At 52.8% G+C, this 10,835-nt stretch overlaps 1 protein-coding gene across 1 annotated transcript in view; it reads left to right on the forward strand.

Annotated features, from left to right (window-relative positions):
* Positions 1-10,835, forward strand: part of CACNA1G (calcium voltage-gated channel subunit alpha1 G) — a 106,919-nt gene that overhangs the window by 40,735 nt on the left and 55,349 nt on the right. The window contains exons 14-18 of the mRNA XM_035893303.1: positions 4,917-4,985; positions 5,910-5,936; positions 7,804-7,897; positions 8,487-8,671; positions 8,828-9,274. Coding sequence (XP_035749196.1) covers positions 4,917-4,985; positions 5,910-5,936; positions 7,804-7,897; positions 8,487-8,671; positions 8,828-9,274 — 822 coding nt within the window. The remainder of the gene's footprint in view (positions 1-4,916; positions 4,986-5,909; positions 5,937-7,803; positions 7,898-8,486; positions 8,672-8,827; positions 9,275-10,835) is intronic.

The raw sequence follows: 10,835 nt of genomic DNA on the forward strand, positions 1-10,835 counted from the left end.
CCCCCCGCCCCCCTGCCATTCAGCTGAAGGATAGGTCACTGCCAGGTTGTCCCAAATAGCACGATGTTCCCTTGCCTGAGCAAGAAGAGGTAAAAAGCTCCTTGTCTGCTTGTGATGACATCTTTGAAACCGAACCTTTGTCTGCTCGGTCTGGCAAATTGATTTTCTGAAGGTCGCTGAAGTGGGAGATCGCCTGCTGCACCCGCTTCGTGGGGGAGAGGACATAGCCTTTAAATGCAGCAGCCCCTTCTCCAACCCCTGGTCCTCGAGGGAGGCTGACACCTCTGGTCCTTGGCTCAGCCTGGTTTTTCATGCTAGAGCATCCTCGTGTTCACCCGCCGGCATGCTCCCGCTCCCGCAACCCAGCCGCCGCGCGCCTGTTTCCCTCGGCAGCAATTTATCCCACGCTCGCTTTGCGGCCAGCTGGCACCATGGCATAACTCCCTGTAAACTCATGCCCTGGCTTAATGCACTGCAATTTTATTCCAATAACCATGTCCTTGAGGGTGCGTCTTCCTTGGAGTCAGAGGAGAACTGCCTGCAGCACCCCCGTTTTGCTTTCGGCTGGTTTTTGCAGCGGGGCTGCCCCATTGCCTGCCCCTGCTTCTCCTCTGCCGGGGCAGTGCCAGGCTGGTCCAGGCCAGCTCCGGGATTTCTGTGTAAGCTGCAAATGTGCTTGATGTGCGGTGTAAAGCGGGGAGTGAGTTCTGATTCGGGAAAGCACTGAGACAGCCTGAAGCCAGCAATGCTGGCGCCAGTATTGAGAGGCGAGTGCAGGGACCAGGATCCAGCGCAGCCTCCGAAGAGCAAACCCTCTCTGGCCAATTCTGCCCAACCATGGCAATTGCAATGAACTCACACCAGATTTCTGTCATTTGTGGCTCTGACTACAGTGCTATGTTACATCTCGGGCTTCGATGATGGCATTCTGATAATAATCTTCCTTCCACATCCTTGTTATTCTGAGTTCTACATGCTCCTGTGGTAGACTGCAATGGGATCAAGAGATCCCTTGGCTCAACCCAAGTTGCCTGCAGCAGACAGGGAGCAAATGTCTGCTGGAGGTCGGGAGCCAGGTCTGGCCTTGCTGGTTTATGTTTATTCAGCTTTGCTGGTGTGTAGCTTTGCAAACAGATCTCGGTCTGGTTTTTGCTCGCCAGCACACAAAGGATCGTCTCCTAAGCAGAATTAATAGAGAGATCATCTCTCGCTGTAAACAAACCCCGGTGTCCCTGGGGGTGATTGCACTTGACCCTTCTTCGGGTTCTGAGTTGTGGGGTTTGTTGGGGTTTTTTTCATTTCCATTCTCCTTCAGATTTCTAGGCTGAAACACAACCCTGGGGCTGCTGCCTTTATCTCCTTGGTCCTTGAGTGCCTTTCCTCAATCTGCAAGCACCTCGTTAATTTTAGTGCATGGCTTTGCAGCCCCAGTTGCTAGGCAGCAGATGTATATAAGCAGTTGAGAAACAAAAAGGACCTGTTCCAAACTTTAAATAAAGAGAAATATATTTTGCAGTGTTGAGGGTTTGGTTCCCCCCCCAAAAAAAAACCCCCCTTTCTTTTTATTTGGTGACCTGCTTTTGCCTTGCAAGAGGCGCACGCAGGACTTTATGCAATGTGGTTATTTTTGACAGTGCGTTCTCTGATTTAACTCGAGCCAGGTGTTGGTGCGGGGAAGGTGAGCAGGGGACTCCGTTTGATCGAGCGGCTAATTTGAAACTGCTGCCTGACCTCTCGGGTCCCTGCCCTGGGGACTTCTCTCTGAAGCAAGCGATGACTCCTCTTTGTCAGGCATAAAGCTCCTCTCCCGAGGGACTTCCTAAATAACGTTATCTCCAAAGCGTATTCTTCCATTGGTAATCCTCCCAGTTCCGTGTCCCCTTGTCCCCAGCCCTCCTCGCTCGTGAGTCTGCTCCTTTTCCTCCTCTGTGCCCTCCTTCCTTCCCAGGACCCTCCTCCAGCGCTTCCATCCTCTCCTCCGCAGGAGGACGTCGCCTCCTCTCTGCACATAGCATCCTCGGAGAAACACGGACTTTGACTTCTTCTGGGCTTCAGCCAGAGGGAACAGTCCCTTCTCCCATCAGTAGGGATTTTGGATGGTGTTTTTCTTGTATCCCTTTCCTTTGGCATTCCTATCGGTTTCAGTGGGATTTTCCTTATGAAGGAAAAGTGTTTCTGTGCTTTCTTTCAATGGCTTTTCCATGTCTCTCCCTGTTACAACCAAAGACTTTAAATTAAGTGTCCGTTACATGCCTAACAAGACACCGTTGGCCCATCCAGATCCCAAAGCTGATCGACCTTTCTTAAATTCTTCATCCCAGCCTGGAGTTTTGCATCCCATGTAGCAACCAGAGGAAAGATCCATTATCCTGTAGGCAAGAATTTAAGCCAGTGGGACAACCTGTGCCCTCCTGCCGCAGTGTGTAACTTCCCACAGCCCTGTGGGACAGACCCGGGCAGGGCCACACTGCCGAAACGTGCAGAGAAGCTTTGGAAGAGCCACCCCTGAGGAAGGGGAAACACAGCGAGGTCAGAAATGATGTGTGTGTTCCAAGTGGGTAGGGAGAGATGGGCTTCTGGTGCCGTGAAGAGATGCTGGGGCCACTCATGTGGCAAAGCCCCCCAGGATGGGGCTGTGGCCCATTGCCCACAGACCCCGCCACGTTTGGGCACCCCACCGACTTAAATGGGTGTCTCCAAACGGGGGTGAGGATGGATCTGAACTCACAGCAGGTTCTGGTGGTTTTCCTTAAATTAGGTATTTCACCTGGCTGTAAGAGGACTGATATTGTGTTAATCAAACATTCATTAAAAGCCTCCATTGCTGCTTAATGAAGGCATAATAAATAAAGATCCCATTATGCAGCTGCGGGGGAAAAAAAAAAAATCATGTTTTCAATAATTAGCTGGTGTTTCATTAGCACAATTATCACTTAGGAGCTGAAGCAAGCTCTGTTCGAAACACTTAATTTAAAGGTAAGGCTGTTCTCTCCGAAGGGCCTTGCTCCATTGGAGATCTTCCACCCCTTCCCTGTGCCGAGAGGCGCGGGTGCCCCAGCCCGGCTCCCCACCGTGGCCGCACGCTGCCCTTCTCCCCCTTCCCCTCTCCTTCCCTGCCTTTTCTCATGTGTTTTTTGATTCCCCTCTCAGTCCTGCCCCTTTCTTTTTATTTGGTGACCTGCTTTTGCCTTGCAAGAGGCGCACGCAGGACTTTATGCAATGTGGTTATTTTTGACAGTGCGTTCTCTGATTTAGTTTGGTGACCTGCTTTTGCCTTGCAAGAGGCGCACGCAGGACTTTATGCAATGTGGTTATTTTTGACAGTGCGTTCTCTGATTTAACTCGAGCCAGGTGTTGGTGCGGGGAAGGTGAGCAGGGGACTCCGTTTGATCGAGCGGCTAATTTGAAACTGCTGCCTGACCTCTCGGGTCCCTGCCCTGGGGACTTCTCTCTGAAGCAAGCGATGACTCCTCTTTGTCAGGCATAAAGCTCCTCTCCCGAGGGACTTCCTAAATAACGTTATCTCCAAAGCGTATTCTTCCATTGGTAATCCTCCCAGTTCCGTGTCCCCTTGTCCCCAGCTGTCCTCGCTCGTGAGTCTGCTCCTTTTCCTCCTCTGTGCCCTCCTTCCTTCCCAGGACCCTCCTCCAGCGCTTCCATCCTCTCCTCCGCAGGAGGACGTCGCCTCCTCTCTGCACATAGCATCCTCGGAGAAACACGGACTTTGACTTCTTCTGGGCTTCAGCCAGAGGGAACAGTCCCTTCTCCCATCAGTAGGGATTTTGGATGGTGTTTTTCTTGTATCCCTTTCCTTTGGCATTCCTATCGGTTTCAGTGGGATTTTCCTTATGAAGGAAAAGTGTTTCTGTGCTTTCTTTCAATGGCTTTTCCATGTCTCTCCCTGTTACAACCAAAGACTTTAAATTAAGTGTCCGTTACATGCCTAACAAGACACCGTTGGCCCATCCAGATCCCAAAGCTGATCGACCTTTCTTAAATTCTTCATCCCAGCCTGGAGTTTTGCATCCCATGTAGCAACCAGAGGAAAGATCCATTATCCTGTAGGCAAGAATTTAAGCCAGTGGGACAACCTGTGCCCTCCTGCCGCAGTGTGTAACTTCCCACAGCCCTGTGGGACAGGACCGGGCATGGCCACACTGCCGAAACGTGCAGAGAAGCTTTGGAAGAGCCACCCCTGAGGAAGGGGAAACACAGCGAGGTCAGAAATGATGTGTGTGTTCCAAGTGGGTAGGGAGAGATGGGCTTCTGGTGCCGTGAAGAGATGCTGGGGCCACTCATGTGGCAAAGCCCCCCAGGATGGGGCTGTGGCCCATTGCCCACAGACCCCGCCATGTTTGGGCACCCCACTGACTTAAATGGGTGTCTCCAAACAGGGGTGAGGATGGATCTGAACTCACAGCAGGTTCTGGTGGTTTTCCTTAAATTAGGTATTTCACCTGGCTGTAAGAGGACTGATATTGTGTTAATCAAACATTCATTAAAAGCCTCCATTGCTGCTTAATGAAGGCATAATAAATAAAGATCCCATTATGCAGCTGCGGGGGAAAAAAAAAAAATCATGTTTTCAATAATTAGCTGGTGTTTCATTAGCACAATTATCACTTAGGAGCTGAAGCAAGCTCTGTTCGAAACACTTAATTTAAAGGTAAGGCTGTTCTCTCCGAAGGGCCTTGCTCCATTGGAGATCTTCCACCCCTTCCCTGTGCCGAGAGGCGCGGGTGCCCCAGCCCGGCTCCCCACCGTGGCCGCACGCTGCCCTTCTCCCCCTTCCCCTCTCCTTCCCTGCCTTTTCTCATGTGTTTTTTGATTCCCCTCTCAGTCCTGCTGTTGAAACTGTGAAAATTGAACCCCTCCTTCCCCTTCCTCCCCTCTCCCTCCCCCCATTTCTCCTTCAGGAGATCTCCAAGCGAGAAGACGCGAGTGGGCAGTTAAGCTGTATTCAGCTGCCTGTCGACTCGTCGGGGGTATGTACACAGCACATCCCACCGCCCACCGTGGTTGTCTCTCTTGTGGTGCCTGGTCACACGCCGTGGTGCTGTTCTCATTGTAGTAGCTGTTGTTCTTTTGGGGGTCGTTTGGGTGTTTTGGGGTTTGTTTCTTTTTTTTTTTCCTCTTTTTTTTTTTTTCCTTTCTTTTTTGTCGTCCTCATCGTTGGGTCAGCCTTGATTTTAAGTCCCTTCCTTCTCTAGGGGAGCCAGGTAAATTAAGGTGGGTGCTTCGAGGCAGCTGATGTGGCTCCAGCTCTGGCTCTCTCCCACCCCTTTCTGGACGCCTGCCCTGGGGAAGGCTCCCTGTGGGGCTGTCACAGCCCCTCCACAGTGTGGCCACATCCCAGGGACCTCCCTGGGGATGCAGGCAGTGATGCCGATTTCTGGGCACGCCTGCCGAGCATTCCCTCCATCACGCAGGCGGAGGAGGGTGCCTGGGAGCGAAGGGACCTGGAATCAAGCCTGTTTGTGGGCACGCGTGGGGGGAGTCCTGTGCTGGGCAGGACTGGGCAGGACGGCGCCAGCCGCACTGTGCTGTGTCCCAGAAAGGCTGGTCAGGATGCTGGGATCTCCCGCGAGAGGCCACGTCACGGCACGGGTCAGGATGTGAAATGGTCCTGTTCAGGTCTGAGGAAGCTGTGGATCTCCAAAGTGCAGCACACTGCAAACCTTACTCTTCTGCCGACCTCATCTTTCTCTTTACCACTCCCTTCCCTTTCTGTCCTTTCTGAGAAGTCTGGCTTTTCCTTCAGCACAAAAGCCCTTTCCCGTTGTATCCCAGTGTGTCAGTCCCCTCCAGTACAGGCTGGTTTAGCCATTGTACAGTCTGGTCCATCTTGACGTACCCTCATTTCCCAAAATTTTAACTCCCTGTTCTCTCATAACCCCTTTTCTATCCAGAAAGGCAAACTGGGAGTGCAAGAACAGGTAACGGGCAGCAGCCCTGGCTGCAAGATGCTTGCCTGCACCGTTCTGAGTCTGGCACGTGGTGTTTTGGAGGGGATGCTTTCTGCCCTCCAGGTGTGGGGTTTGGTGCTGGGGAGGGGGGTGGGAAGTCCCTGCGTAGCTCTGCTTTTCTATCTTGGCACATATCTCACCCTGCACCCTAAAACTTTCCTCTGGGCTGTTAAAGAGCACTCCAGGAATAAAAAGCACAGAAAATTCTTCCCATTATTTATTCCCTTTTAATAACCCATTAGGGAGAATGAGTAATTCCTGGCAGGCCCCCTGAGCGGCGGAGCCGGGAGTCTCTGCAGGGAGCGTACCCGGAGCCAGCTGGAGCCCCTGTTCATACAGAGACACAGTTTTGCCTCCAGCGACGTTCAGGCCAGCCTGGCTTTACTGCTCCCCCTTGCAAGGTGCATTCCTGACCTTCCAAGTCTGTGTCCAACAGGATGAACTTCCCTGAATAGCACAGAAGTCCTGGATCCTCAGGAGGGGAAGTTTTGAGCCAACGCTTCACATCACACTCTCTTTTGCCTGAGAGTGCCCAGTCTGCCTGGAAAAAAAAAAACCTTAACCGCTTACTGACCCCATGGGGGAGTATTAGGGCTCATCCCTCTGGGGTTTTGCTTAACAAAGAGGCGCAGGGCACTGGACCTAGTGTCGGGTGCCATCTATTCCTCCTGTCCCATGCTGGGGCCCCTCTGGCTTTTTACAGTCACCAGGTACCCGAGCACCAAACCTCTGCAGCGCTGGCCAGGGCTCTTGGGGATGCAGTTCAGCCTTGGTGGGGTTTCCTGGGGCTCCTGGTCTCTCTCAGCTGAAGTGAGGGTCTGCTTGGCTTCTTTCATCCCAGCATCTGCCCTCCCTTCCCACCCCTCCTCCCTCCCGATGTACATCATGACGGGGCTTGGTGCCCTTTGCCAGAGCAGTGGTTTCAGCCGTGAATCCCCCTCTTTTGGATGGGCATCATTCTGGCAAGCACCATTGCCCGTCGGGTGTATCCTGACTATACCACACCCTAAGCGCCTTTCTGCAGTGCCAATGGACAGAATCGGTGGGGTGCGCAGGGACATCCCTAATCGGGCCTGTGCCACGAAACCGAGCGAGACCCCGGGCACCACGCATGTGAGCAATGGTAAACCTCTTCTCTCTCCTCCCGAGGATGGGCCCATGTCAGAGTGGGCAGCTCTCACTCAACCCCTGACGTTCAAAATGACATAGCGGAATTTAGATCCCCAAAATGATACAGCGTAAATCCCCCAAACTTCTGCTTCTGTTGTGTGTTGCAGCTGGGAGGGGAGCAGCCACCCAGGGCAGTTGTTATCCGCTTCTGCCACCTGGATCCCCTCTGCACTGATGGGACGTCCATCGACACGTGCCCATTAGCCGTGTGGGAAAGTCAGGGTCCCTCGGGCCCCTTCTGAATCCTGGATTGCTTCATCAAAGCATCACTAGAAAGAGCCACACACAGGGAATTTTAAGCCATAGTGTACAAATTAAGAGAGATGAGCAGGGTCAATTTTTGTCTCCAAATTGCTCATCAGATATCCGTCCTTCCCTCATATCTGCCCAGTATGCGATTCCAGCAGCAAAAATTAAGCAATGGTTTGTTTTTTTTTCTGGGACCGCGTTTGGAGCCAGAGGCAGTCTGTCTTCCTGGTAGGAGGTTAATTAGTCTGTGGTATAAATATGTGCATGCGTCATTTTGTGGAAGGTGATGTTGCATCGTGGTACGAAATTCAGTGGATCTGTAGGTGTGGTGTTGGAGACGGGAATCCGTTTTTTCAGAGGGGTGTCCGTGCACCGCAGCCCTTCGCCCTCCTTGCTGAAGCCCTCTGTTTTGCTCCAGGGTGATGCTTCCAAGTCTGATTCCGAGGGGGATCTCTTCCCCCGCAGCCTGGAAGAGGAGGGAGGACTTAAGAAAAACTTCTCGAATCCAGCCTGTGAGTAGCAACGCCGGGAGGACAGGCTTTTCTGCAGAAACCTTGCTTTGCTGTGAAAACAATTTGTCCCGAAGGGAAGAGCCTTCCTAGAGAGAATGGCGTAGTCTAAGCCATGGCATGCTTGACTGAGGCCAGCAGGCTTGTGGTGTGGGATTGGATTGTGGGATGCGGACAGAGACATGGTGGCATTTGGGCTGTAATCTACCTGCCGAGCCCGAGGTCTGGGCTTTCTGGGTCTCTCTGCAGGGACACAAGTGGAGGAGCCATGGGGAAGGAGGATGGAGGGAGCCCAGTATGGGCAGGAGGTTCCCAGGGTTGGAGCTGGCAGATGTTGGTTGGAGGGTTGAGGGGCAGCAGGTGACACTCTGCATCTGCTGTCCTCTCCCATGGGCACCTGATCCCATTCCTGATTTACATCACCCTGCCAGGCTGAAGGATGGGCTCTCAGCTCTCCAGAAGGGCTTTCTGGCCCCCATCCTCCTGATGCTTGGAGGAGAGCCATCCCTGTGCAGCTGCTTTGCCTGCCCGAGAGCGGGTTGTAGATGTGCCCCTTGAGGTGTGACACCTAAAACCCACTTGTGTCTTCCAGTGATGGCCCTGAGTGACCACCCGGAGCTGAAGAAGAGCCTGACCCCGCCGCTCATCATACACACCGCTGCCACACCAATGCCCATGCCCAAGAGCGCCATGTTTGGAGACGCAGCGCAGGGCTATGAGTCCCGCCGAGCCAGCGGCGTCTCCATGGACCCCGCCGCCTACGAGCTCAAGTCCCCGGTACTCGTGTTACCTCCTCCTGCCCATGCTTGGCGGGTGTCTGTTTGGCTTGTGGGGCTGTCTGTCCATCCATCCGCCCTAGCTGGTGCAGCAGCAGCCCGGCGTGGGGCGGGTGACACTGGGCTGATGCTCTCCCTGTCCCTGTCCTTCCTGCAGCCCAGCACCCGCAGCTCCCCGCACAGCCCCTGGAGCGCCAGCAGCAGCTGGAACAGCCGCCGCTCCAGCTGGAACAGCATCGGCCGGGCCCCCAGCCTCAAGCGTCGGGGTCAGAGCAGCGAGCGCAGATCCCTCCTCTCCGGAGAGGGGAAGGAGAGCTCGGAGGAAGGGGAGAGCTCAGACGAGGAGCGCTCCAGCCGGGCAGGCAGCTTCAATGGCTCTTTGCCTCATCGCATGGAGTCGCTGGAAACAAAAGGCTCCTTTGACCTCCAGGATACCCTGCAGGTGCCTTCCTTGTACCGGACCAGCAGCATGCACAGCAGCCGGACCTCTGCCTCTGAGCACCAGGACTGCAATGGGAAGACCTCTCCGGGTCTGCTGCTGCACCAGCTCCACCTGGATGACCCCCGACAGGACTGCGATGACTGCGATGATGAAGGCAACATGGTAAGGAAATGCTAAACACTCGTTTTGGGCTTTTTACCTTTTCAAAGTGATGCATGTACCTTTCTCAGGAGCACGCAGGTGGGTGGAAGCAATGGCCTGCTGCAGGGGCTGGGTCTCACCAGAAGGTCTCTGGGCTGTGGGTGCCACCAGAAATGGGGTTGGCATCACAGTAAGTATTTCAGTGCAGTATCAGATGGTTCAGGATGGAGACATCAGGGCAAAACTCCCCAGGTTCCACTAAAAGGTGCAGAGTGAAGGCTATCTCTTGGCAATATATGCTTTTCTGGTTTTATTTTTGTCTTTAAAAAAACCCCAAGTAACTTTAAAAAAATTTCCCTACTCTCCAACCGTTATTCATCTTTTGTCCCCATGCACAGCAGCAATTTCTGTTGACATCAACGGGCAAAGAAAGGGTAGGATTTGGCCCCCCATTCCCATGGCAATGTTGGTCTTGTAGAGACAGTGGCAATTTCAAAGGCTTTGCATTAATTTCAATATGAAGAGGCATTAGTCTAATAAGTGTCTCTTTTACGGGCCTGAGAAGTGCCATTTAGGAAACGTTAGCTAAAAGGGCTGCAAGTGCCGGGAAGGGATGAGGGTCCCTGGCTCCTTTTCCACGTGGATGTTTGTATCTTAAGGGAATAAAAGGAATTTGGCTACTTTTCCAAGGTTTTTTGCATGGGTGCCAAAGAGGGGCTTGAGTCGGGCAGCAGGATGCTCATGGGGACTGTCCCATCAGGATGTACTTGGGACAGTTTTGGGGGTCCTTAGGGTGTTTTCTGCCCTTCCTAGGTTACCTCTTTGTTTCACTTTACCTTGTTCTCAGGCTTAAAAATGCGGTGGTCTGATGTGTCATCCCCAGGGGGTAACTGTTTCTGTTGGTGAAGCAGATGGGGCTTGGGTAGAGCTGCATGATGGCAACTGGGCCGGTACTGAGAACGTAAAAGCTGCAGCTTGTAGACGTGATTTTACTGTATTTCACTGAGTTTGTTGAATGAAAATGGAATTTGGAGTGTGTGAAGGGATGCGAAAGGCAGCGGTGACTCCAGAGAAGGAACAGGAGGAGAAAGAGTTAGTGCTGGCAGAATGGACTCACTCAGCCGTGAATCGCCTTTAAAAAAAGCCATTATCCCATTACATCTCCAGCATGGATCCTCAGCCTGGGATTTTTACTGATTGTCTTAACCTGGTTTTTAACCTCCATAAAATAAATTGAATTTTTAAGAGAAGGAGCAGTAATTATTTTTGGAGAAAGTACTATTAAAAGTGATCAAGAGACCATGCTCTTTATTGCTAGCTAGGGATTTTTTTATTTTTTTTTTCCCTGCTCCAACATCTGCTGCTTTTTCCAGCTCACCTGGTCCAAACATCCCGCAGGTCCCTTCCTCTCCCCCCTGCAAGGTCAGAAGCCAGCAGCCCGCCTTGTGCTGGGCATCGTATGATGGGACATGTCCCTCCTCTCCTGTCCCACCCAGCCTTGTGCTGAGGTCTGGCCACATAGGATTAGACCAAAGGTCCCTCAGTCCTCTCCCACGGAGTGGTCAGGAGCAAACGCCTAGGG

The sequence above is a fragment of the Egretta garzetta genome, unplaced genomic scaffold (genome assembly GCF_000687185.1).
Source record: "Egretta garzetta isolate BGI_Z169 unplaced genomic scaffold, ASM68718v1 scaffold34, whole genome shotgun sequence".
Lineage (NCBI taxonomy): Eukaryota > Metazoa > Chordata > Aves > Pelecaniformes > Ardeidae > Egretta > Egretta garzetta.